The sequence below is a fragment of the Cucumis melo genome, chromosome 1 (assembly GCF_025177605.1).
Source record: "Cucumis melo cultivar AY chromosome 1, USDA_Cmelo_AY_1.0, whole genome shotgun sequence".
In the NCBI taxonomy this organism is placed as follows: Eukaryota; Viridiplantae; Streptophyta; class Magnoliopsida; order Cucurbitales; family Cucurbitaceae; genus Cucumis; species Cucumis melo.
Genome location: NC_066857.1, coordinates 28,902,931 through 28,930,186, shown reverse-complemented (window position 1 = coordinate 28,930,186; position 27,256 = coordinate 28,902,931). Strand labels below are relative to the sequence as shown.

General features: G+C 35.2%; 2 protein-coding genes across 3 annotated transcripts; both read left to right on the top strand.

Annotated features, from left to right (window-relative positions):
• The first annotated feature begins 2,075 nt into the window (after positions 1–2,075).
• Positions 2,076–8,511, top strand: LOC103492559 (glutamate--tRNA ligase, chloroplastic/mitochondrial). Its single transcript, XM_008452966.3, has 13 exons — positions 2,076–2,568; positions 2,733–2,851; positions 3,129–3,250; positions 3,413–3,595; positions 3,891–4,009; positions 4,145–4,193; positions 4,288–4,389; positions 4,560–4,662; positions 4,783–4,846; positions 5,054–5,168; positions 6,340–6,440; positions 7,365–7,521; positions 8,091–8,511. Exons 1-13 carry the CDS (start codon positions 2,315–2,317, stop codon positions 8,325–8,327), a joined length of 1,725 nt encoding a protein of 574 aa, XP_008451188.2. The 5' UTR covers positions 2,076–2,314; the 3' UTR covers positions 8,328–8,511.
• Positions 8,512–10,738: 2,227 nt separating this feature from the next.
• LOC103492558 (brefeldin A-inhibited guanine nucleotide-exchange protein 1) lies at positions 10,739–20,651 on the top strand. 2 transcript variants are annotated; one of them, XM_008452964.3, is made up of 11 exons: positions 10,739–12,072; positions 12,540–12,857; positions 13,051–13,378; positions 14,133–14,555; positions 15,065–15,357; positions 15,675–15,948; positions 16,640–17,145; positions 17,400–17,721; positions 18,225–18,573; positions 19,096–19,757; positions 19,833–20,651. In XM_008452964.3, exons 1-11 carry the CDS (start codon positions 11,030–11,032, stop codon positions 20,436–20,438), a joined length of 5,124 nt encoding a protein of 1,707 aa, XP_008451186.2. In that variant the 5' UTR covers positions 10,739–11,029; the 3' UTR covers positions 20,439–20,651. The 2 variants fall into 2 exon arrangements, with proteins under 2 accessions (XP_008451186.2, XP_008451187.2); XM_008452965.3 differs by having other exon boundaries at positions 10,741–12,072; positions 12,518–12,857.
• Positions 20,652–27,256: the final 6,605 nt, after the last annotated feature.

The following is a 27,256-nucleotide window of genomic DNA, read 5'->3' as shown; positions in this document are numbered from 1 at the left end:
ATCATGAAAGTGGTGTATCTAGCGGTAAAAACAAATGGGTGCTTCCTCCTAACACTTCCCCATTATCGAAAAGTTGATAGTCTCATTTTATTTATTTTTTGAAGTTGTATATAGATGCTGCTTTGAATTCAAAATCCAATTTGGGTGGATTATGGTGGGTACTTCGTGACAATTTGGGATGTTGGTCTTAAGTTTGTCCCCTGTTGTCATAGGGTGAAGCTCCTTGAAGCTATGATGATTTGTTTTGGGCTTGAAAGCATCTATCCATTATAAATCTCGTATATCTTGGCTGAGTCAGATTGTTTGGAGGTGATTAAACTATCAAGTTTTGGTGCTATTAATCTTTCTAAAGCCTCTTTCTTTACTGCGAAGGCAAATGATCCTAGTCATGCATTGCGAGCTGCCGCTTATAATCATATTTGTCGTATTCAAAATGCTCGTGCTCACGGTATTGCACACAAGCTCCAAAGTCTTGCATGTCTACAATTTTCCATTCTTTTTACCCTAAATGGTTTTCTTCGCTTATGTCTAGTGATGCTTAGTTGTTTTTTGTGGGACCTTTGCCTGCTTGCACTCTATCCTAACAAAAATTAGAATTTGAACTTTAGTTCCTATCCATTTAGTTTTTACTTTAAATTGTGTAACAATTTATCTACACCTTCAAGTAAATGAAGAAAATAAACTTTTTTCTTTTTAATTCTTTATTTTGGCTAAAAATTGAAGGGGTCATTTCAAAGAAAGTTTGGATTATAGGAGTTAGGGTTACGATAGACCTAGGGTTATGATAATAAAACGACTTTGGGGGAAGAATTATGAAGTAAGTGTTGTGATAATATGTGTTTGGAGGAAGGGTTATGGAGAAAGTGTTATGATAACATGTGTTTAGGGGAAGGGTTGTATACTTAAAAAATATTGAAAATAAACGTCGTCGTTTTTTTACAAAAATTATGATGATTTGGTAAATTAAATATATGAAATTCGTATATTGGATTTACATTTCAATAAATTGGTTTTTATAAATGTGACACACAACCCGTAAACATGTAAATAAGTACAAATAATAATTGGACATACGAATTACCGAAAACAGAGAATAATAATCAAGGTTTTTACCAACCATAGTTTTGTTTTCTCGTGGAAAATTATAATGAATATAATTTTAGGTTTCTTTTGGTTTATTTTTAGCATACTTTTAAAACATTAACTTTAATTTTTATTATCTTTAACGGTGATTTATATACTTCCAAAATATTTATTTTAGTCATTCGACAACCATTATTGGATAAAAAAATTCATGAACCTACGATCTCTATAACAAAAGATTTAACTTGTTAGGTTAATTTAATTAAGCTTAATTTACTAACTAAAAAAACATTATGAAAGTAGGAAAATATAGACAAAACACCTCTAAATAATAGGTTTATTGAAATGACAATCCCACTGATTTTTAATTTAATCAAATAGTTCTTATAGTTTGCTAATTGTTGTAATCAATTTATGGTAGTTCGTTAAATTTTTATCATTTTTTTTATTGAATTGTTATTCCTTAGATATTCAAACTAATTAACAAAATACAATGGGGTTGAGATTGAAATCAAAATTTTAATTTCACAAATACATTGATATGAATTTGAACCTAGAGTTGATTGAAAATAATTAAATTAAAATTTTAATTGTGTAACTACAATAAAGAACCTAATTCAATAGTAGAGGAAGAAATTAAAATTTTAATAATATAATTGTATTAAATTCATAACTTAAAAATAAGTCGTGTTTTTAAAATAAAAAGATTAAAATTAACAAAACTTATAAATATAAAAATTATAAAAGAGAAAAAATGGATTAAGGAAGAGTTTAGGAAGGATTAAAAAGAGATTGAGGATATTGAAGGGAGGTTATGAGATAAAACTAGGATTAGCTAAAGGAGGATTCAGGATCGGGATATATAACCCAACTCTCCCTTTGTAACTATTCCCCAAACAGTCAATAAAATAGATTTTGTTATGGTCAAGAAAAAGAATTTAATTTAAAAAAAAGGCTAGAAAGAAGTGAAAAATGTTTTTTTTTTAAAGAAGGTTTTCAACTAAGAAATAAATAAAAAAGTTGAGGCCTATTTTCAATAATTTTGTGTCGATTACACTTTGGACGATTTTGGTGTACGCAAATGCGTAGTCCATATCGTGTACGGTAAGAAATGACAAACTCAGCTGCTTAGCTTTAGGCAATAGTTGTTGAACTTCGTTATCCTTAAATCACTCGCCGGAAAGCAATCATCTCCGTCGGACCTCCGAAGCTCTCCGGACGGCGGCGGCGGATGGCAGCAGTAGCAGGGACACCATGGGTGAGGATTAAGGCCTTCCCGATCCTGAATCCTCCATTTCTACATCGCTCAAACTTTTATTTTGGAGAGAGATGCATCCCAAAATTTCGAAGGAGTTTCTCGGTTTCGGCTTCTGTAGATAAGGTTGATGGAGGAGGAGGAGTTCGAGTCCGTTTTGCTCCTTCGCCTACTGGAAATCTTCATGTTGGTGGAGCAAGAACTGCCCTCTTCAATTACTTGTTTGCTAGGTTGGTTTTATTCACTCTTCCGTTTATGAATTCGTTGTTAAATTAGGCTTTTCAAATTATCTTTTTGCCCGGATTTGGTTACTGGTACCTGTACTTTTCAGTGCAAGTTCGGTTTTACTTGTTTGTCATTGTTTTGTTTTGTACTTATGAACTCCATGTCTTAGGGCCAATGGTGGGGAGTTTGTTCTGAGAATTGAAGATACTGACTTGGAGAGGTCCACTCGACAATCTGAGGAGGCTGTGTTGAGAGATCTTTCTTGGCTTGGTCTCGATTGGGATGAAGGTGCTTATGTTCTTTCAGTTATAAGTCCTGTGCTCTTTTTGGATCATTTGCTTCGTCTCAATTTCAATTTCTGCGTTTCATGGTGTTTGTCTTAATGTATTGGGATCGATTCATGTGGCTCAGTATTATAATGGTCTACTTAATATGCCATTTTTAGAGCATTCCTGGATGGGTAGTTATACTCTTGATTGTTGTATTCTTCGAAGTAGTATGAATGAAGCTTTTTACTTCATTATCATTATTTTTAGGAGTTTGTTAGTGATGTGACCATATGCAGGTCCAAATGTTGGTGGAGAATACGGTCCTTACCGCCAATCAGAAAGAAATGCTCTATACAAACAGTACGCGGAGAAGCTTTTAGAATCTGGTCAAGTATATCGCTGCTTTTGTTCAAATGAGGTAATCAGAACTATCATAAATGATATGTTTTATGCTTTTGGTGTTTTTCATTTTTTCTTTTCAATCAATAGTTAATTTCAAATATAAATCTTGTCTAATAACTTAAGCATCACTTGGTGTCCTAATGATTTTTACCATCTGGGTTCCTGTCATTTTCTTCAGGAACTAGAAAGAATGAAGGAGGTTGCAAAGCTGAATCAACTGCCTCCTGTATACATGGGAAAGTGGGCCAGTGCTACTAATGAAGAAGTAAGGGAAGAACTGGAAAAGGGTACCCCTTACACGTACCGATTTCGCGTGCCTCAAGAAGGGAGTTTGAAAATCAATGATCTCATACGAGGGGAAGTAAGTTCTCCTGTCTTGCATCGTCCTGCCTATAGTTTGTCTAGTCCAGACTGCATGTTCTCTGTAACTGGTCCTCTCTTCTCCCTTTCATGGGTTGGGGTGGAATTTCTTGTCTTGCATATTGGGCCTGCACCATTTCTCTTGGGCTCTTTTCTTTGACATGCATATGACATAGGACAGAGGATTTGAGGAGCTACAAATCAACTGTAAAATTAATAATAATTACTCACCTAAGCCTCATTAGTTAAACTTATTTTGTATCTTGTTGTTAACTTTGTTTGCTAGTGTTCTGAAGGTTAGTTGGAACTTGGATACACTTGGAGATTTTGTAATTATGAGGAGCAATGGGCAACCTGTCTATAATTTTTGCGTCACTGTTGATGATGCTACCATGGCCATCTCACATGTCATAAGGTAATACCACATCATCCTTAAACATATGGACTTACTGTTCCATTTATTATTCTCTACTTGAATATTTCATTCCACTTGTTGAATTTCCTTTAGGTTGTAACTTGTTAGCTAATTTTCTCAGTATTTTTTTTTCAGAGCAGAGGAACATTTACCAAACACTCTTAGGCAGGCGCTGATATATAAGGTAATCTTATACCCCCTTTTCCCTTCAGGTATTTTATCTCAAATGCTAACCTGAGGAATTCGATTTCTCCTGTTAATAAATCCTCCTATTACAGGCTCTTGGTTTCCCAATGCCTTACTTTGCACATGTTTCCTTAATTCTTGCACCTGATCGTAGTAAACTATCGAAACGACATGGTGCGACATCAGTTGGTCAGGTAATCATTTGGCTGCATATGTTTTATTACACGGGCAAAAGCTTGTATATTCTGTGATATATGACGTCTGTTAGTATATATTCCCATATTTTCTTACAGTTCTTATTTTATTGGAGTATGCATTTTTAACTAGAAAGAAATATACCTGATCTCTGATAACTCCTCTATAGTTCAGGGAAATGGGATATCTACCCGAGGCTATGGTTAACTACTTGGCTCTATTAGGTTGGGGGGACGGTACTGAGAATGAGTTTTTTACTCTCGAACAACTTGGTTGGTGATTCTCTCTGTGGTTCTATTATTGTATCTTTTGTCTCCCTTTCCAATCATTATTTCTACTATTTCTAAAATTTGTTTCGGAATTACTATCTGACAATGTACTCGGACTGACAGTGGAAAAGTTTTCAATTAGCCGTGTAAACAAAAGTGGTGCTGTTTTTGATTCTACTAAGTTAAGGTAAGAACGATTTAATTGTAAATTGGTACAATTTTTCTTGCTCTTAGAAGCACGCCCCTGCAGTTTAAAGTTTGTTTAACAATTTAACTAGAATTTTTTTTTTGTCATGATGCATTTGTAGTTGTACCTAGCTACTACGTTTTCATTTGAATGACGAAATTGATTTCATAACTAATGGAAGTTTCCATTCTCATCTGTGAAAACTAGGTGGATGAATGGTCAGCATTTGAGAGCCCTTCCATCTGAAGAATTGACCAAGCTTATTGGTGAGCGCTGGAAGAGCACGGGTATCCTGACAGAATCGGAAGGACCATTTGTTGAGGTAAGAGCCTATTGTGTAGGAATTACGTTTGGATAGGAAACTGAAAACATTATTAGCATAAAAGAATGATCACAAAAAGAGTAAATAATATGTGCACTACAGAGTACGGATGAATGGAGCTTACAGATAAGGACTCCAATTAACACAGAAACAGGATAACTTTAGGAACCGCAGGTCTAGGTTTAGGAAAGAGTGAGTATTCCTGCTGGAAGTAATTTATCTTACTCGATTTAACTTCCAACCTCAGACTTTCTTCTAGAAGTTCCAAGCTTTAGTTACACCTAAAGTTCCCACAATGACAACCTTAACAACAATGGCCTAAAGGATATCCTCCTCTCTTTAGAGTTTGGCTATATAGAAGTCATAGAAGTACTTCATTACTTCATGTGGCTAACACCCCTGTATCATGGAAGGTCCTTACATTAATTCCAATATTAGAAGCATAATTGCAATGATAAAACATGGATCAGAAGAGTCTTTGACAGCATGCTTGCATAGCTCATTGCAAAAACTTGATATTCTTGGAATTTTTCTGCTTCAAGTGGCTGAACTGAAAACAATGGGTAGGAGGGGAGGAGTTTTGGTCAGAGATGAAAAGCTAGATTTACCCAAGACACGACCCTCAGAATGCTCAAAAGACCTGAGCCTCCTAGCTGTTGGTTAAGGAGGCCTAGTTGCAGATGCAGCTTCATTAGGAGAACTATTAAGTCCTCTGCCTCATGATCCGATAAGACTTTGCAAATTTGAAATTCCACGCCTTACATAAATTCACAGAAAAACTGAAAAAGCACCAAAGTTCCTAATACACATTCAAGACTACTTGGAGACTTTCTTGCTAACATGAGTATAGCTTTGCAGTTAAGATATTCACTCCTCTTAGGTTGGAGATTCAATTCCTCCCTCCACACTTATTGTACTGAAAAAAAGAAAGCAAAGTACATTCTCCCAACCATTAAAACTACATAGGATTTGGCTTTACTATAGTCGAGCATTTGCACCTGTGCTGGTTGCTTTAGTATGTTATATTTTTCTTTGGCAATGATGCTTAGTTAATTTGAATTTCAACCTTTTTTTTTTCTCTTTAATGATGTGTGTTACAATCATGAAATTATTGGATGTGTGTTACAATCGTGAAATTGTTGCACGAGAAGTGATTTAGTTTTACATATAGGAATCAGTTCAGCTGCTCAAAGATGCAATTGACTTGGTAACTGATGCTGACAAAGCACTGTCAAACCTTCTGTCCTATCCTCTACACACTACTCTGACAAGGTACATTGAATTTAGTGCATATTGTCGTTAGCATTGTGATATTCGTTTGCAAAATAAACTACAAAGTCGGTGAATTTATGATTTTAGCTAATCTCTTTTAATCCCCTGAATCTTAAGATATTTAAAGTAATGTTATCCTTCGTTGTGGCAATCCTTTTATAATATGTATTTCTTCGGTCTTATTGGATTTTATCTGATGTAGTCTTATAGGTTAGGTTGAGTTGGAATTTGAGATATTGAGGGGTTAGAGAAGGTTGTGACCTATTGGAGAAGTCTTCTGTAACTGTTTTGGTTTGGTCATCTTGCACTTCTTTTATAAAGTTCATTAAACATTGATATTTGTTTCTTATAAAAAGAAAAAAAAAAGAAAAAGAAAAAAAAGGTTCTGAAATTGAAATGGAGAGAGAAGGGAAGGAAGAGATGAAGGCAAGTGGTAGAAAATCATCTCACGATTACCTCAATACTGAAAATTCAATTATTAACACAACTGGAACCAGCTTATAGAAATCATACGAAACTGAAAGTTTTGTTTCACCTTACAACCTGGTTGTCAGTATGAAAATAGTTTCACAACCCAGCATTTGGTAGTTCGTAGAATATTTAGATGAAAGAGTAGTAGTTTCAATTACAATACCAGATCTGAAATGAATAATTAATGGAGTTAGGCTTGCTTGTTGCTTGATGCCGGCTTGCTCTTTGACTTGAATCAAGTTTTTGTTATCAGCAACCAAGATTTTATACCTTGCACCTGAAGCTTCTCGACAGTTTATTTGCTTCAAAAATCAGATACTACTTTGCCACATACTCAGTCTTTCATTAAGTCAAGGGTGTTCAGTTTATTAGAGTCGTTTGCTAAAGTATATACAATGATTTTTTCGATCTCTTTAGATAATAAATGGTTGGGAACTTTTCTAATGCCTGCAGTTCCGAAGCTAAGCCTCTTGTAGAGGATAAGCTTTCTGAATTTTCAGCGAGCCTCATAGCTGCATATGATAGTGGGGAAATCCTTAATGCACTTGAAGAAGGCCCTTCTGGCTGGCAGAAATGGGTGAAAAGTTTTGGAAAATCATCGAAACGCAAGGTATGCTTCAATTCATTGGCATTTCATTATTTGAGTTCACACTTCCTTGTATATCTTCTTCATGTTATTGACTTACTAGGAAAATCATAATCACCTCTTCCTAATTTGACCACCAATGGAGAGGAACGGTAGAATTTTTTCGTGGGTAGAGAGGTCTGGGGATGATATTTGGGATTTGATTAGATTTAATTCTTCTTTATGGGCCTCTTGTTACAGAGGGACTGTTTGGGGGCGATGAGTTGAATTCTGAAGTTTGAAGTTAATATATTGGAGTTAGGAAGACTATATTTAAGGTGCAAAGTTGTTTAGTCCAAAGTTAGAAAACATTAGAGAGAGGGAGAAAGAAAGAGAGAAAGATGGAGTTTTTCAATAAATGTGCAAATTTCAATATTAAATAACGTTGAAGTTGGTGAAGTTAAGTTGTTTAACGCCACTTCAGAAAGTCGAAGAGTGTTTTGACATTATCAGCTTAGTATTATTCTTTTGTAATTATTAGCTTAGTTTTTGCTTTTTATCTTACTCGTTGAAAACTGAGTTTCTTATCTAAAGAACTTGACCACCAATGATAGGGAAAATCACTTTTCATGCCACTCCGGTTGTTGCTCACGGGGAAAATCCATGGCCCTGATATGGGGGCTAGCATCGTCTTACTTCATAAAGCAAGATCGTCCGGTGTGGTTGCTCCTCAAGCCGGGTTTGTGCCACTGAATGACAGGTTTGAAATTCTTAGACAAATTGACTGGAATGCAGTGACCAACGATAGGCCTCTAGTAGAGTCACCTGCACCAGCGGCGGTTCCCAACTGAGGTTTTTTTTTCTTTTTCGTCTACATTTTTGATCGGCTTTTTCATTGAAATATGTCATCATAAATTAATTTTCAGCCTGAATAATTTCTAACTTTTTGTTATTGTAATTATAAGAAATAACTAACACATGAGATGTTCTCTATATTTAATATGGTAGCATCCAATTTTCGGTTGAGTGTGTGCACATGCTGATTCTTAAGCCTTGAATAGCTTAGAGAATGTATTTTGAGTTTGGAAAGAGTATGGATTTATTCTTCAGCCATTCTAGATATTTTCAACTTAAAAAAAAGGTTTTGATAGATATTTACAAGTTTTCTTTTTAATCAAACCATAGCGATGAATTCCACCTTTCAGACCATCGAAAGTTACCTCTAAACAAAATGTACATCAAAATTTTGTAAAATGAGATCAAAAGTACTATAGAAACTGTAGTAGCATTTAAATCTTGATTTTAACTACTTTTTTCTATGGTCTTGTCCATTTGTTTTTTCTTGCTAGAGTGCTTCCTCTTTTAAGAGGCTTGAAATTCTTTGGTTTAGTGGTTCTTTGCCAATTTTGAAGGTTTCCACTTTTTTAATTCTTTTTTTGGATTATCCCTTTGGCAAAAGAGCTGTAGAAGTCAAGTCTTTTTGAAATGTTTGGTCGAACAAGGCACATTGTTTGAATATTGTAGGGAGTTAGTTTAAAGATTGCTGCATTGACCTTTTTTTTTGCTATGTTTCCGCCATATCAATCAATCACAAAATGCTATCGTAAATGGTTTAGCTCCTTCGACAATGATCTGAGACTTGTTATATCTCTTTTGCTAATAACTTTCCTAATTAATTTTCTTTGTTTGTCGATGATTGTGGATAATCTTTTACTCGTTAATTTTCTTTTTATATTTATGATAAAAGGATTATTTCGTAGATGAACTATTTTTTACTTTTGGTCTTTATTTATTTTATATCATTTAGGAAGCAAAATTGAATGTCTAACTTCAAAAATTGATAGTACGAATGTTTATGAATCAATTGAGCTATGTTTATTTTGACCACTTGATGGTCTTTTTTTCTTCTATAACACGAGAGCATGAGCATACTTTTGCACCAGTAGAGTTAATGTTATTATTTATTAAGTTGGCTAGTTTAGTTATCAATCTTATCTCAACTTTACTTTTTCCAAAATGCCTAACTTTGAAAGTCAATTACCAATAAAAAAAATAGATTTTTTTTGTTGATTCTCAAATGGTTTTTTCTCTTTTCTTTTTTAGAGAAAACTTGTTGAAGTTTAGAAGCTATGTAATTTGATTGGTCTAATATTTTCTTTGCTATCGTTCGCATAATCATAATTATATATTCGAAATCTTAATTGTAGGAATAGGATACTCAAACTTATATCAATGTTGCGATTGAATCTTCAAACTGGTTTAACTTTTATCATTTATAGCATTAATTTTAAAACTGACCAAAGTTTAGGGTTAAATTTTAAAATTGAAAGTTTAAATGTTTAAGCAAATATTGCTAACACTTCATCAATTTTTGTGGCAAATTACAAATCCACCTCTAAAATATGACACTAGTTTCAATTATATTCTTAAACTTTTAAAATTAAAAATTAAGCGCTTGAAACTTATGTAAATTTTAAAATTAAACCCACAAATTTATGTAATTGTATAAATTGGATTAATTATGTAGGTTTTAGAATTCAATTTTTATGATTTGTTTGGTTCAATTTTTATGATTGAAACTCGAAGATTCAATTTTTAATACTTTTAAAAATTTAGAGGTGAAATTGTTGTTATTGAAATTTGGGAGAGTGTAATTACAACTACTATTAGATATTTTTCTATTTGTCATTTTTGAAAATAACATATGATGGTGAAGAACCAACTCAATCTCGAAGTTGATAATAACAATTTATACTGATCAAACTCATAGTATTGAATTGTGGTAGATATATAGTTATTTAATCAATATTTATAGGTTTGTATTAGTTAAATATTAACATAAGAGAAAAATCAATATTGTATAGAAAAACATAAAAAGAACAAGCAACAAAATGTACTAATTTGATTTAATTTATAAAATTCTAAAAGAGACATTTTAAAAAATAGACGTAAAAAATACAACAAAATTATCTAACTCGAGTATTTTTTTGATAAATAATTTCAAATTTTTTTCAACTCATAATTTATTCAGAATTATTTAAAGGAAAATTGTAAAAAATAGAAAAATGTATAATAATAATTAAAAAAAACCTTTTAAAAGTTATATTAAATTAGGATCATTTCGTGGATTTCTCAATAAAAAGAAAAAAACATTCCTCCACGTATCAAACTTTTAATAAGCCGGCGCGTGTGATGCACGTGAGTCCAATCCAACCGTTTGCGTTACAGTTCGATGTAAAAAATTTCCGATTTACGGAATTATCGGCTCTCTCTCTCTCTCTCTTCTCGTCTCTTTCTTCTTTCTCTCTTTTCTGTGTGTTTTTGTTGAACAGGTTTCGACTCCCAAGCCTTCCAACTTGCCAACAAATCGAGAGAGGAAACCAAAACCAAAAACCAAAAATCCATGACCAAATCACTTCCATTGAACTCACTTTCACCTTCGAATCTGGCGTTGATTTCTTCCTATAACTCCTAATTTCTCTTTCTTCCAATCCATTTCCCCCACTATGATTCCCTGAATGGATCTGTGTTCTTCTTCCATCCTTCTTCACCAATGTCGGTTTCTCAAACCCTAGGTGGCACCTCCCGATGCGGCCGTGCCATCGGTCCTTCTCTCGATAAGATTGTCAAGAACGCTGCCTGGCGTAAGCATTCTCATCTCGTTTCTTCTTGTAAATCCGTTCTTGATAAGCTTGATTCTATTGCGGAGGCTGTTCCTCCTGATCCGACCTCCCCACTCGCTGGCCTTTCACCCGCTGATGCGGACTTCGTTCTCCAACCTCTCCTTTTGGCCCTTGATGCTGCCTATGTCAAGGTTGCTGAGCCTGCGCTCGAGTGCGTTTTCAAATTGTTCTCCCGCGGTCTTTTCCGTGGGGAGATCGAGCGGCCCGATGGTGATGCGAATTCTAATGCTAATTCCATTGTGTATAAGATTGTTGAGTCTGTTTGTAAGTCGGGAGGTCTTGGTGATGAAGGAATTGAGCTCACTGTTTTAAGAGTGTTGCTCTCTGCGGTTCGATGCCCTTGTGTATTGATCCGGGGGGATTGTTTGGTTAGTGTTGTTCGGACTTGTTATAATGTGTATCTCGGTGGGTTAAGTGGTACGAATCAGATCTGTGCAAAATCTGTTTTAGGTCAAGTAATGGTCATTGTTTTCAGTAGAGTGGAGGAGGACTCCATGGATGCTCCGATGAGGATAATTTCTGTGAGTGAATTATTGGAATTTACCGATAAGAACTTGAATGAAGGAAATTCTATATATTTTTGCCAGAACTTTATTAATGAGGTAATGGATGCCAGCGAAGGGATTGCGGACAAGAAACTATACGAGTTTTCGGCAAAATTGCAGAATGGCCATGCTTCACCATTGAAAGTTGACAATAAAGGTGAATCTGATATAGGAGAAACGGAAGATGTTTGTAGTAAGATTAGGGAGGATGGATTCCACTTGTTTAAGAATTTGTGTAAATTGTCAATGAAATTCTCATCACCGGAGCACCCAGATGATCAGATCCTCTTAAGAGGGAAAATATTGTCTCTGGAACTGTTAAAGGTGGTCATGGACAATGCAGGTCCAGTTTGGCGCTCAAACGAGAGGTAAGAATTTCATTTCTCATCGATCATTTTACTGCTACTTTTGTACATGTCAATAGAACTGACTTGAACTTCTATTCGTGCAAAATTTTAACCAAATTAATTTTCTACCTTTTAGTTATCTAATATTATGTTATTAAACCAGGTATGTTTCACTGGGGAAAATGACTTCTAGCAGTCATCCTAGAATTTTGTCTTAGTTTGTTTTGACAAATCTGTAACATTTTTGAGCTTCTTAGTTTTTATGGCATATGACATCTCAAATGAAGCTATAACTACACAGCCTCCCAATTGCGGAGGATTTGAGCTAGGCTATAGCCTATAGTTACGAGAAAAAAAGATCTTGTGTCTCGGATGGCACATTCTGGACGTAATTCCAAAATCACAACTTCATATTTTGTCTGAGTACTTTCTAGTAAGCTATTGTTGATTGGATAAACTGTGACAGATTCTGTCACTGTTGGTTTCAGGTTTCTCAATGCTATCAAGCAATTTCTCTGCTTATCATTATTGAAAAACAGTGCCCTCTCGGCGATGGCCATCTTCCAGCTTCAATGTTGTATTTTTACGAGCTTGTTGACAAAATTTCGATCAGGATTGAAAGCAGAAGTTGGCATCTTCTTTCCCATGCTTGTCCTCCGAGTGCTTGAGAATGTACTTCAGCCTAGTTTCTTGCAGAAGATGACTGTGCTCAATTTGTTGGATAAGATATCTCAAGATTCACAGACTATGGTTGACATTTTTGTCAACTATGATTGTGATGTTGATTCTCCAAATATTTTCGAGAGGTACTGCACTTGTCCACGTCCTTTGTTATACGTGTTGATTTTGTTTGACTTGATATATAATTTTGGTTTTCAACTGTTTTCTCATGGGTTGGTGACTTTCTTCCTCTCCCCGGGGAAAGGGACTTTGGGGTGGGGGGATGGTATGTTGTTAGAATTGTGTTGTTAAAGTCATACCTAATTGACATATTGGCAGGATTGTGAATGGCCTTTTGAAAACTGCTCTTGGACCGCCTTCTGGTTCAACCACGACTTTATCTCCAGCACAGGATATTACATTTAGGCTTGAATCTGTTAAGTGTTTAGTAAGCATCATTAAATCAATGGGAACTTGGATGGACCAACAAATGAAGCTAGACGATACGAATATTCTCAAGACTTCTGAGAACGATGCATCACCTGAGAATCAATTAAGTGGGGAAGAAACAGCTGCTGTTGACTCTGAGCTCCAAACAGATGGAAATTCTGAGTTCTCAGATGCTGCTACACTTGAGCAAAGGAGAGCTTACAAAATCGAACTCCAGGTTTGAGCATTACTTAGTCTCTGGTTAATACATTTTATTTATGTTGAGGGTGGGTGATGAGTGGTGAGTCAGTGACTTCTGTTCTGGCAGTATGAAGGTTCAACTTAGGACAAGATGGATAAATCGCATGATGGCAATGACAATTTATCAGGACATTGTTTTCTTTGGTGGGGTAGGGGAAGAAAAAATGATTAGAGGCTATAATTAGTGAACAGAGAATTACACCAATGCAAAGCTTTGAAGAGAGTCAAGAGATCTGATTTGTTGAAGATACTGGAGATTGAAGTTGTTATTGTTGTTGATGGTTTTTATTTATTTTTGGTGAGAAACCATTTCATGAATAAAGAGAAACTAACTATAGATGAAGGGATATGAGACAGTTTACAGTTGGGAAATCTGGCCTTGGTTATAGATCACGTTTCTTCTATTATCTCCCAGGCAAAGGGACTGTTCTTGAGGAAGGTTTTGCTTGGGTAGTGTCCAATAGTTGAGACCTTCTTGTGTCATTACTTTGGAGGTTTTCGAGGGAGGAAATTCAGTCTGTTATTTGCCTTTTCCTCCATGGCTTGTCATCTGGTTAATCCTACGTCTTTTCTCACTTTGTTCCTTACTAATTATTGCTGTTATTTGTATTGACAACTTCCTCAAATATTGTTTGGTGTTACAATATACTCATCATATATTCTATTATTTCATCACATTTCATATCAGTGGTCATAGCCTTGTTCTAACAACTTTTCTGATTTACGTTCAGAAAGGTATTTCGCTGTTCAATAGGAAACCTTCCAGGGGTATTGAGTTTCTGATCAGCACAAAAAAAGTTGGTGGTTCTCCTGAAGAGGTGGCTTCTTTTCTCAAGAATACAAACGGCCTGAATGAAACAGTCATTGGTGATTATTTGGGTGAAAGGGAGGAATTCTCTTTGAAAGTTATGCATGCTTATGTTGATTCATTTAATTTTAAAGTGATGGACTTTGGCGAAGCAATAAGGTTTTTCCTGCGGGGCTTCAGGTTACCAGGAGAAGCACAAAAGATCGATCGGATCATGGAGAAGTTTGCCGAGCGGTACTGTAAATGTAACCCTGGTTCATTCACGAGTGCAGATACTGCTTATGTTCTTGCTTATTCTGTAATCATGCTGAACACAGATGCTCATAATAACATGGTGAAAGAAAAGGTTTGGCTCTAACTTGTGCATTTGATTGCATATTGGTTTAACAGCTTGCTTGTAAGTTGGATGATATTTAAGTTACTTCTATGACCCTGTTCTGTAAAGTATTTGTCTTTTTGATCTATTCCTACTGTGGAGTTCTCGTGTCATCTCCTTGAATAATGTCTGCCTCTTTCTCACGAGAACACTATTGCCCCATCATTAGTTACATTTTGACTACGAAAGTGCAATTATTTATTTATTTATTAAATGTTTTATATGGGAGATTTGATGGGTGACTTATGTATGCCCACTGCCCAGTGAAGGATTTCACGAAGTAATATTGTCAGACTTATTTCCTGTTAAGATTTGTAAAACGTGATTGACTAGTGAATGCATGCAACAATTTCTGAAACTTATAAAACGCTGCTGCTTTTCACACCTAAGTTTTCTTTACACATTGATATTTGAGTTTTTTGAATTTTATGTACTCCACTATCTTTCTGACTTCTATTGTGCTTTGGTTGGATATTCAGATGACAAAAGCTGATTTTATTCGGAATAATCGAGGAATTGATGACGGCAAGGACTTACCCGACGAGTATCTTGGTGCTCTTTATGATCAGATTGTTAGGAATGAAATTAAGATGAATTCTGATTCTTCTGCTTCACAAAGTAAGCAGGCAACTAGCATCAACAAACTTTTGGGCTTCGATGGTATACTCAATTTAGTTTCTTGGAAGCAGACAGAAGAAAAAGCTGTTGGTGCAAATGGGCTTCTTATAAGGCACATACAGGAGCAGTTTAAGGCGAAGTCTGGAAAATCCGAGTAAGCTATGAAATGAAACCTTAGTTGATATTTCTTATATAAAAAAGTTTTTTAGTTGATATTTCAATCTGCTTGAGAGAAATTTATTTTACTTGCGGCAATAGTTTTCCTTTGTAATTTGTTGGTTCAATGCTCTTCTAGAGTAGTATAGGTTCATTCTTTCATTACTTTCTGTTGGTTCCTTGTGGATTTTGATCTAAGGTTTGCCTTGTATACTTTGTCAATAGATGATTTTATTTTTTTGGTTTAGGCGCCTCAAAGATTAGGAACTTACACTTCTTATAAAAATTAGGAACTTAGTTTTTCTGTTTTTGCAGATCTGTTTATCATGCTGTGACGGATGTAACAATATTGAGGTTTATGGTGGAAGTTTGCTGGGGTCCTATGTTGGCGGCATTCAGTGTGACTCTTGACCAAAGTGATGATAAGCTTGCTACTTCTCAATGCTTACTAGGCTTTCGGTATGCTGTGCATGTTACAGCTGTTATGGGCTTGCAGACTCAACGGGACGCTTTTGTGACATCCATGGCTAAGTTTACCTATCTTCATTGTGCTGCAGATATGAAACAAAAAAACGTTGAAGCTGTGAAGGTATGTGTATTCTCTTCATTAAAACAGATAGTGGTTTTTTCCTCTAAAACAGTTGCCCTATTAAGGGATATCTTGTGCTACCCATCTAAATTGAGAATAGGGCTAAAATATGGTGGCCGATATACTCATATCTTATTAAACGGATGCCCATTTTCCCACAGTGAAGTGTAGGTTGTCAAACATTTCCTAACTCTTGAACTAACCAAATCAAGTTCGATGTGCAAACATTGTGTCAAGGAATGAAGGGGCAGGATGATAGTTTATGGATCCGTTCATTTTCTCAGATAATATATTGAATTATACATGAAAAGCTAGCTACTTCTTTTTTTTTGAAACGGAAACATCTCTTTATTAATTAATGATGATAATAAAAAGCCAAAGCTCAAAGTACATGAGGAATATACATGAGCAAAACCTAAATTGTTTTACCTAGTTGGAACCTTTTATTTATTGGGGTTCTTTTTTGGGGCTTGTTTTTTTTGGATGCCCTTGTATTCTTCATTTTTTCTCAATGAAAGTTGTTTCTATATAAAAAAAATAATGAATTATACGTGAAGAGCTAGCTACTTAGTCTGGTTTTATACGCTTTGTTGTATGGTCAATTTTTGCAAGTCTGTGAGGATGGTTTCTTTTTCTTTTTTCGACAAAATAAATGATCTTTTTCCTGCTATGAATCAATGCTCACGTACAGGCTATAATATCGATTGCCATAGAGGATGGTGATTTTCTTCATGAGGCATGGGAGCACATATTTACATGTCTCTCTAGAATTGAGAACTTACAATTATTGGGAGAGGGTGCACCATCAGATGCATCGTTTTTGACCACATCAAATATTGAAACTGAAGAAAAAGCTCTAAAGATGGCAGGTTTATCATCTCTGAAGAGAAAAGGAAGTCTCCAAAATCCAGCTGTTATGGCTGTCGTTCGTGGAGGTTCATATGACAGCACCTCTCTTGGAGCAAATTCTTCTCCAGGACCAGTAACTCCTGATCAGATTAACCACCTAATTTCAAACTTGCATTTGCTCCATCAAATTGGCAATTTTGAGTTGAACCATGTATTTGCTCATAGTCAAAGCTTGAACAGTGAAGCGATAGTAGCGTTCGTGAAGGCTCTTTGCAAAGTTGCTATTGCAGAGTTGCAGTCTCCTACAGACCCACGTGTGTTCAGCCTCACTAAATTAGTTGAAGTGGCGTAAGATTTTTGTCTTTGCCTTGATTTCACTTCATCTGCATAGTGTTTAATTTCTTTGAAATAATGAAATGCTTAGGTTTAAAAAACTACTTATAATGGTATTTATTGCATCATCATAGGGTTCCGTGACATTTATTATATCACATTTGTTAGGTAATGCTTCACATTTCCTTAATGTGCGAGCCTGTGCAGTGTCTTTGACTAGTGGACATTTAAAAGTGGAATGGGAAAATCACCTGACATTTCTTTTGCAGGCATTACAATATGAACCGTATCAGATTGGTGTGGTCTCGCATGTGGAGTGTTCTTTCTGATTTCTTTGTGTCAGTTGGCTTGTCAGAAAACCTTTCAGTTGCAATATTTGTGATGGACTCTCTGAGGCAGCTCGCAATGAAATTTTTGGAGCGTGAGGAGCTCGCGAATTATAACTTCCAGAATGAATTTCTGAGACCCTTCGTAATAGTTATGCAGAAAAGCAGCTCCACAGAAATTAGGGAATTGATAGTTCGGTGCATTTCGCAGATGGTCCTCAGTCGGGTCAATAATGTGAAATCTGGATGGAAAAGTGTTTTTATGGTAAGTTTCGAACATCAGGAATAAAATTTGGGTGTCACAATACTAATTTATTGCTAGGATGAAAAATTTTATTTTTTTAGATCCCCTTTTTTAAATCTTAGTTTCCTCTCTCTGTTAGCTCCAACTTTACTATCAACTTTGGACTGTTAATTTTAGTAGGGGAGGGATTTCGATTCCAAAAATTGAACTGAAAATTCAAATTACACTATTCTAAAATTTAAGCTGTGAGGTTCAGATTGATTTAAGCCTTTCTATTATTTTAATATTATTATATCGGGTGTACTGTTGTGTGTGTGCGTGTGTTTTTTCCCTCCTTTGTGAGCAAGGTTTTGGGTTTTGTTAATTCTTTAACATATTATGTGGTGTATACTTCCAGTCGATGAATATTAAATAATAAACTGGATCTTACGAGTTCTTGCTCCCAATTGTGATTATTTTTACGAGGTGCATTAATGGAGTCATCGTCTAATTCACAATCACCTTGTACTCAACTATTATCTCAGGTTTTCACTGCTGCTGCTGCTGACGAGCGGAAGAATATTGTCTTATTGGCTTTTGAAACCATGGAAAAAATAGTTCGAGAATATTTTCCTTACATAACTGAGACTGAAACTACAACATTTACCGATTGTGTCCGATGTCTGATTACTTTTACGAATAGCAGATTCAATAGTGATGTCAGTCTCAATGCCATTGCGTTCCTTCGCTTTTGTGCTGTAAAACTTGCAGAAGGGGGACTCGTTTGCTATGAGATGGCTGGAGATAATGTTTCATCCAATTCTCCAGATGAACCCTCGCCCACGCCCACTGACAAGGATGATTATGCTTCCTATTGGGTTCCTTTACTTGCAGGTAACATTGTTTTTAAGACTGGATTTTGGCTAGACGAGATATGCATTTATTTTTACCATACATGCATTGTTATGCGAACTCCCTTTTAGATGCACCTGTCTACTAGTTTTTATTATGGGAATTAACTTTAATGATCAAAATTAATTTTCTATATTATATCACAGCTGTTATCATTCCTTTTTCGGGTGACACTATTTCCTTTGAAATCTCCCTGTTGGGGTTACTGCTAAGTGCATTTTTAAGATTGATTTTGAAATGGTTAAATCACTTTTGTCAGCTTCAAAATTACTGTGAAATTCGAAACACTGACTTTACTCCTCAAAATCAATTTAATTTTTGATTTTATACTTTTAAATACAATTTCATACATCAAAAGTGGTTTGGAATTTGCCCCAAAGAAAAGGAAGTTTTTAAATGATTAAAAGAATGTTTTATTTTAAAATCACTCCAAACACACCATTACATGTTTTCTATCACACATATTGTTTGGATCTACATAATGTTTTTCCTTTATCCTTTCAGGGCTATCAAAGTTAACATCTGATCCTCGATCACCAATCAGAAAAAGTTCCTTGGAAGTACTTTTTAATATCCTCAAGGATCATGGCCATCTTTTCTCGCGTCAATTTTGGGTCGGTGTTATCAATTCTGTAGTCTTCCCCATATTCAATTCTTTACATGACAAGAAAGAAGTGGACATGGATGAAAACGACAAATACACAGAAGGAAGTACATGGGATCCTGATACCTGTGCAGTGGCAGCAGATTGTTTAGTAGATCTGTTCATTAGTTTTTTCAATGTAATAAGATCTCAACTACCCGGCGTGGTGACAATTCTTACGGGATTCATTAGGAGTCCAATCCAAGGTCCAGCCAGCACTGGTGTTGCTGCATTAATGCGTTTGGCAGGCGACTTGGCTAACAGGCTTACCGAAAACGAGTGGAGAGAGATCTTTCTTGCTTTGAAGGAAGCTGCCACATTAACCGTGCCGGGATTTCTCAAGGTCCTGAGGACCATGGATGACATCAATGTTCCTGGGATCTCTCAATCTTGTTATGATGTGGATGCAGCTTCAGATCAAGGTTTTTCGACCGATGGTCTTGATGATGATGATCTACAAACGGCCTCCTATATAGTTTCAAGAATGAAGAGTCATATCTCAATGCAACTCCTTGTCATACAGGTTAGCTTCTTTCTCATATTCCAAAAGTGTTGTATTTTTATAGAATATAACATTTTTCCTCATTTCTTTGATCAGGTCATAACCGATTTGTACAAGAACCATACTCAACCTTTCTCAGAAGGCAACATTTCCATCATTCTCGAGATCTTTTCTTCCATTTCCACACATGCCCAGAAGCTTAATTCTGACACAGTCCTTCTGAAGAAGCTACAGAAAGCTTGCTCCATCCTAGAGATATCCGACCCACCCATGGTTCACTTTGAAAACGAGTCTTACCAAAGCTACCTCAACTTTCTCCAGAATATGCTAGCGAATAACCCGTTGCTCTCCAATTCATCTCTTGTTGAATCCGAACTTGTCACTGTCTGTGAACAAATTTTGCACATTTACTTGAAGTGCACCGGGACACCCAATGAGCTGAAAGAAACCAACCAGCCTGTACGACATTGGATCCTTCCGTTGGGTGCAGCAAGGAAGGAAGAACTGGCTGCTCGAACATCTCTAGTTGTCTCAGCACTGCGGGTTCTATGTGGGTTTGAAAGGGACCTATTTAAAAGGTATGTTCCACAGCTTTTTCCATTGTTGGTAGAGCTTGTAAGGAGTGAACATAGCTCTGGAGAAGTTCAGGTTGTTTTGAGCATCATATTTCAATCATGTATAGGGCCAATAATTATGCAATAACAAGATTATATATACACACACACATATATATATATAAATTCTTTGTGGTATACTTAGCATTCCATTGTAAATCAATCTTTAACTAGGTTGGCTTGAGGGTGGAGCCATCCACATTATTTTGTAGAATATGTCAAGTCCCAAAATTTTTGCCTAGTGGAGAGAGGAGATGTATGTTCTAATATTCATAATATAAAATTGAGAGGATTTTTTTTTCTTGGGTTCTAACTCCCTTTATGGTTGGCATTTGTAAATTTTTTCCTTGAATAAAGGTTCCTTTGATGAGGATTTGAGCTATATTATTGTAAACAATTGTTCTTTTGGAAATTTCCACCTCCCACAACAGCTTGGTATGCTTTCCAATTTAAAGAACTTTACTACTATTTTGAGTTCAATCAACAAGTGAGAATGAAACATCTTGGGTCAAGATTAGGTGAATTTGATTAGTTGAGTGTTTGCTTGTTTGGATGTTGAATGATTTCGATGCATCAAGGCAAAATTGTTACATCCTAGTGTGAATTCATATGCCTTGAAGTTCTTTTATTCGTGGATTTATCAACGAGGTTCTAAGTATGCGCTTTGAAATGGCAATGAGATGACATATGTACATATGCAATGATGCAAACTCATGTTCGTTACTTAACTTCAAAAGATTCTTCAAGTTACATATAACTTTTCCTCTGTCTTGCTGAAGTGTAAGCATCAACAAAGATTTCTTGAATGAGCTAGGGTCGAGATCTTAGGGACTTGGAGATTTTCTTAAAATCTATGCAATGTACAGTATAAGATATGTGTAGTATGTAACTAAAACTAACCAAACTATTATGTACATGTAAAATGAGATGTTGTGGATGATGTTGAAATAATATAGTAGCTTATCACTTACTTAAAAGAAAAGAAAAGAAAAAACCTAAAGCTTCTTTAAAATGAGAATAAACATCATATTTAACTTCTATTCAAGGTGTACAACCTTTTATGAACACGTGTTTATGTTCAACCTTTAATTAAGATAAGCTACCTCTCGGCGTCAAGTATTCTCCTTTCAAGATACACATGTTAAGGTTTAATTCAAACTAGATTTTTTAGAGAAATTTTAAGTTCAAGCACCTTAAGTATCTTCTCCAAGTTTGCGTTAAAGAATGAAATGTTACAAATTGTGACAAATGCTAGGTAAGATTTTCTTACTTCTAACATTTGATTAACTATTTATTCTAATTAGTTCGTTGAAATATATTGAGAAATTTGGTCCAAAACATAAAACCAATCCTTTGTCATATTTTTAATTCATTCTTGAAAGCAAAGTGCTAAAATGAATTAGCAAACGAGATACAATTATTATTTTTTGCCAGATCAATCAAAATGTACAATGTTAAATAAATGCTTATGAAAGAAGATTCAATGTTAAGAACAAATCCTCAAAAAAGTTCACAACCAAAAATCCTATCCTCAAGTTGAGATTCTACATACCTTTAGGGACGATATGAATATAAGAGTAAAACAACTACAACAAAGATATAAAACAAGGTAAGGGGGAAGAGAGAAACCACTCAATTGAAGGATTATTTGGAGTGATTTGGAACGATTAGAATGGAAAAATGAGGTTTTGTATTTATAGTTGTTGGACAGGGCCTAGTGTTGCAACACTGCTCGAATATTCTACCTAATGCCTAATGCACAATGTCGTTTGCCGCTCACTTTGCGATGTCTGCTGTATGGCATAGCGTCGCACCATACACGTGTGTTGGAGACAATGGGCCAGTTACTGAATATAGCCTGGCATCGCAATGCCTCACAACCTCAAGCACTGTGACACTATCATATTTTAGAGACATTTTTGTAATTTTCATATTTTCTTCGTTTAGCTTTAGATTGATCTAATTTAGTCTATTTTAGATTTTTCTTTGAATTTTGTCTCTTAAGCTCTTGGAACCTATAAAACAACAAATTAAACACATTAACTAGCAATAATAACCATGAACTAAGATGAATAAAACAACACTTTTTGGGTCTTGTTACTAACCTCTGTTGGGCTATTGAAAGATGTTCTAAATGATATATTTCAAAGCATCATTGTTTGATTTGGTTTTGATGCAGAGCATTAGACTTTTGGTTTGGACAAATCTGCCTTTTTGCGGCTGCCAACTTGCTGATTGAACGGTTACCAATCACGTTCGTTCATGGCGTGATATCATGGTTCATGGCTTGACGTGTTGATTGGGTGCAAGTATTTGGTTCACTGCATTTTTTTCATATTTCTTTCGACGTAGCTAATTTTTTATTTGTATATCTACTTTGTTCATAATCACGTGTTCAAACATTAAGGGTGCGTTTGGGGGAAGAGTTGATTTATGGAAGGATTAATGTTATGATAAACCTAGTTTCATCATAACTCTTGTTTGGGAGGAAGGGTTTAGAAGTGTAGTTTTATGATAAGAGGTGTTTGGGGGAAGGGTTTGGTGAGTAGGTTTATGTGAAATTTATGATAAAATTTATTGGGGAAAGTGTTATATGGGCTGATTTAATAATTTTTTTTATTTTTTATGTAGTATAATATTTTTAAAATGAGATTGTAATATGATAAAAAAATTCTTATTGCATACTTTTTTACGAAAGCGTCGAACCCGTCTTATTGTAAATAATTTATCTATTTGTAATATTATTAAATTAGTAGAGACAGTTGTTCAATTTGGAATTAATTTCTAAACATATTGTGAAAAATTTATTAAAATTCATTTTTTAGAAATACAAATTAATTATTTCCTATTTGTACTTAGCGATAGAGATGTCCCTCTATTTTGAACATATATAATTACGTGGTATAGCGCTTGAGTGAAATTGTTACTATTTTTCTTAATTTTAAATAAACATTATGAACGGAATTGAACGGATGTAGAAGGGACAAAAAAAAAAAATATATATGCATAAACAACTCAAGTACATAAGGAAAAAAATAGTTGTCTACAATAACAAAAGCATAAACAGTCAATATCATTGAGAAAGTGAAGTAAGCAAATAAGAAGCAATCCAGGTTAGTACAAACATAAACTATCTCGTCATGTCTTGTAGGAGAACTCTACAAAAGCCCTCCCTCTCATCCTCAACATGAGTATGAAACCCTCCAGGTCGTCCATACGAGACAGAAAATGCCTTTGCAACAACGCCCTATCCAAACTCGTTAGCTCCGGCATCTCACGCAATATGCGAAAGAATTCCATGCCCACATGGTTGTCATTAGCAAGGGCGCGTGCAGGCCACTCTGCAATCATCCTGAGTTGCTCGTTCGTATGGTCGAGCGCCAGATGTATGCCTTCAACATCCACCTCTTATAAGTACTAATTGAAAAATTGTGAAGTAAATGTACATTGCGAACGTTGTGTGATGTTTATATTATTTTTCTTACCCTAACCCAATTATCAAATAATTTTTTCTCTGCAATTATGCATTTCTCTTCATCGTTCCACCTAAAGCCACTGTACGCTGACTCCCGCATTTTCGCGATGGCCTGGAATGTTCGCTTCAGTGTCTTTATTCTACAGTCTATTACAGTAATTGCACGTACATGACATCCAGGTAATTTCTCCGCCATCATGCGTACCAATTGAGCCAGGTAACCTGGCCAGAACGTACCATTATAGGATTTCCATCCCCTCATTGACACCACTCCATTAAACACTCGACAAGAGTGCCCTCATCTTCCTTCGTCCATACATGCCTCGGGGCACAGGTTGAGGTCGACATACTGAGAATGACAAATTACAAGAAATACATGGAATACGTTAGTAATTGCACACTTTGACATTTAACAGACACAAATATCTAAGCAACAATACATATTACAGGTCATAGAAATTCACATACAACCGATGACTTCTAATGTAAAATCTTTTTATCTAAGCATTACACAACTACCAATCTGTGAACATCGATTCGGCTAATTCGTCGCGCCATTGAGACCACTCGTTTGTCGTCTCAATGTAGTGAATGTCTTCTGCAGCGGTGGTCTTCGCATATGCGGAGTCTCCCTCGTCCACGTCGTCACAATCTGTCATTTCTCTGTTCATCAAATTGTGGAGCAAGCAACATGCTAGTATGGTACGACACTGGACTTGCAGGGGATGGTATGACTTCCCTCGAAGTATTGTTCAACGACCCTTAAGAACACCGGAGGCGCGCTCAAGGACATTCCTTGTCGAAGAGTGCTTCATTTTAAAGTACTCATTTTCATTTGTTGGCGCATTTCCAGCACCACGCCACTCTTGCAAGTGGTACCGCTGGCCTCTGTAAGGGGCAAGAAATCCCTCGGCGTCTGGATAACCCGCATCACACATCTAGTAATATCTTGTTATTAAAACCATTCGTTTATGCGCTTTGAATATATAAGTAGAAATCGACGTATTTTTATTATAAATAAGAAATACCCTTCAACACTTGTAGTCCATTTTCTCGTGCAAGGGCATCTCCCGTAGAATTCACTAGTCTGTCGCAGATTCTTCTCAACCAATGAGGACGTAAAAGAAATCCCCTTTCATGTCGCACAGGTCCAATACGTTTGTGGCAATTTTCTCCTTATACTGTTCTGAATGTAAGCCGATCTACTGTGGGGACGTTGACCTTTATGTATGTCTCATCTAACGCGCCAAGGCAATTCTACAGGATTAAATAAACAAGCTGAAATAAGTGCCACGTACGTAAATGTCAAATACAGTGAACTTCTACCATGCCCACCTCGAAACACTTCTAACGTTGATCATTGCAGTTGTTTGTTACCAGAACATGTTTCTTTATCAACTCCTCGTACAGTTGAACCACAACTAATAATACGAGGTTAAAATGTTGAGATAATGTCTCATCGGACAATAAAAATTCTCGTTGACTGACGTGATTCTTCACGTCATGGACAAGGACGTGCAAGAACATTGCTACCATTTCCTCAACATTCACAATCTCGGTCGACGAAAAACCAGCTACATTTCTAAGTAAACGGCATAGAATTGCGAATGTTCGCCTGTCTATTCGCATACTCTGTCGACATACAAGATTTGAATCGTGTATCATGCGAAAGTACGCAAGCTACCTAATTCTATAACGTGTATCAGACAGTGTATGTGGGAGACGCTTATTGTTGTTCATTAGTAGCTCAAACGTTAGTAACATCTGACGTTGGGCCAACGTGAACGTAGTTAGGGCTCCAATAAGTGTTTGTTGATCCATTACAAAGTACGTAAAGTTTCCTAAAGAACATGTACTAAGTGAATTAGTAGAATATGGATATACATTGTGCAAAAAATCCGACATGAAACCTTCTTATGCACTTACTAAAATCCTAAACTTATTAATTTATTAAAAAACCTGTATTTACTATAGGATACATGTCATGTATCAAATAAAAAAAGTAATTTAATTAAAAGCTTATCTATAAACGGTTATGAATTTTATTGAAAGTTTATCCAATTGCAAAATTGTTGGAATATATTCAAAATTTTATATTTTACTTCGTTTGTGTAACATAGAGCAAAAAAACATGAAATTGTAAGTACACAATTGAATGTGTGATAGATATTATAGAAATAGTAAGTAAGAGAAGTACGTACTCGTGAAAATAAAGACGGGTTAAACACAATTTTTGAAATTAATATTATAGAAATAGAATTTTAAACACATTTTTTGAAATTGCAATTCAATGACGTATAGTTAATTTAATAACTATGGAAACTTATTATCATATTTAAAGAACACTACTAATTGTGAAGTTATACATATTACGGGTTATAGAATTTTACTTATATTACTTAGAATGATTGTTAAGAAATTTATAACTTTTTTCCGTAACACAAATTGTGAAGTTATCAATTCTGTGTTAATCTATTCTTCTTATGATATGGTAGTACAAAAGTTTTTATATTTTTTTTTAAATAGGAGTTCTTGTGAATTAATTGGATTGTTATAAAATAATGGAAATGAAGACATTGGTATGGCCATTTTTTTTGAAAAAAATGGGTTGCACATGAAAGTTTAAAATAAACATAAATTTAAAACATACACCGAAAGAAAAATAATAGTAATTCATTATATAAATGAAATATCCATCAAAATAATTTATTACAAAACAAATACTGTATAGTATGTAAAAAGACATTAACTACATAATTTAGATTGTAATTAAATAAACAAATACATCATACCTCTTATATGGGTGGGATGACCACGACGTTCTGCAAAAAAGAAAAGATTAACAAGTTAGAATACAAGTAAGGCTACAACCATGACACATTCTTCAAATACAACATAATTGAACAAAACTAAAAGAAAAACGAAATGATTGCATACCTCGTACGTAGAAGCACTAACCGGATAAAAGTTGAGAAACAAGGACAGAAACCGTGGGAAACAGAAGGAAAATAAATGGGTAGAAAAAGCATGAACATAGGAGAGAAACAAGGCATACACATAGGACATAAAACAGTGCACAAACATACGAAAGAGGTTAAAAGCATTTACCTAAGAAAAGCATGAAAAGGTAGAAACTATGATTAGAAAAAGTATGAAAAGGAAAGAACCAAGCAACTAGGGAAAAAACCGTAAGAGAAGATGATAGAAAGTATGATGAGAAAGCAGTATAAAAAGGGCAGCAAAATGAAAAAGAAGGACAACAACCATGAGAAATTGCAAATGCATAAACATTTGGAGAGAAACAAGGCATAAACCATGAGAGAAGAAGACAGAAACAAGGATGAGAAAAAAGTATGAAAATGTTAGAACCATTTACCTACAAAAGATCAATTTGAAATACAAAGGAAAGAGCCAGGCAATGAGAAGTGGAA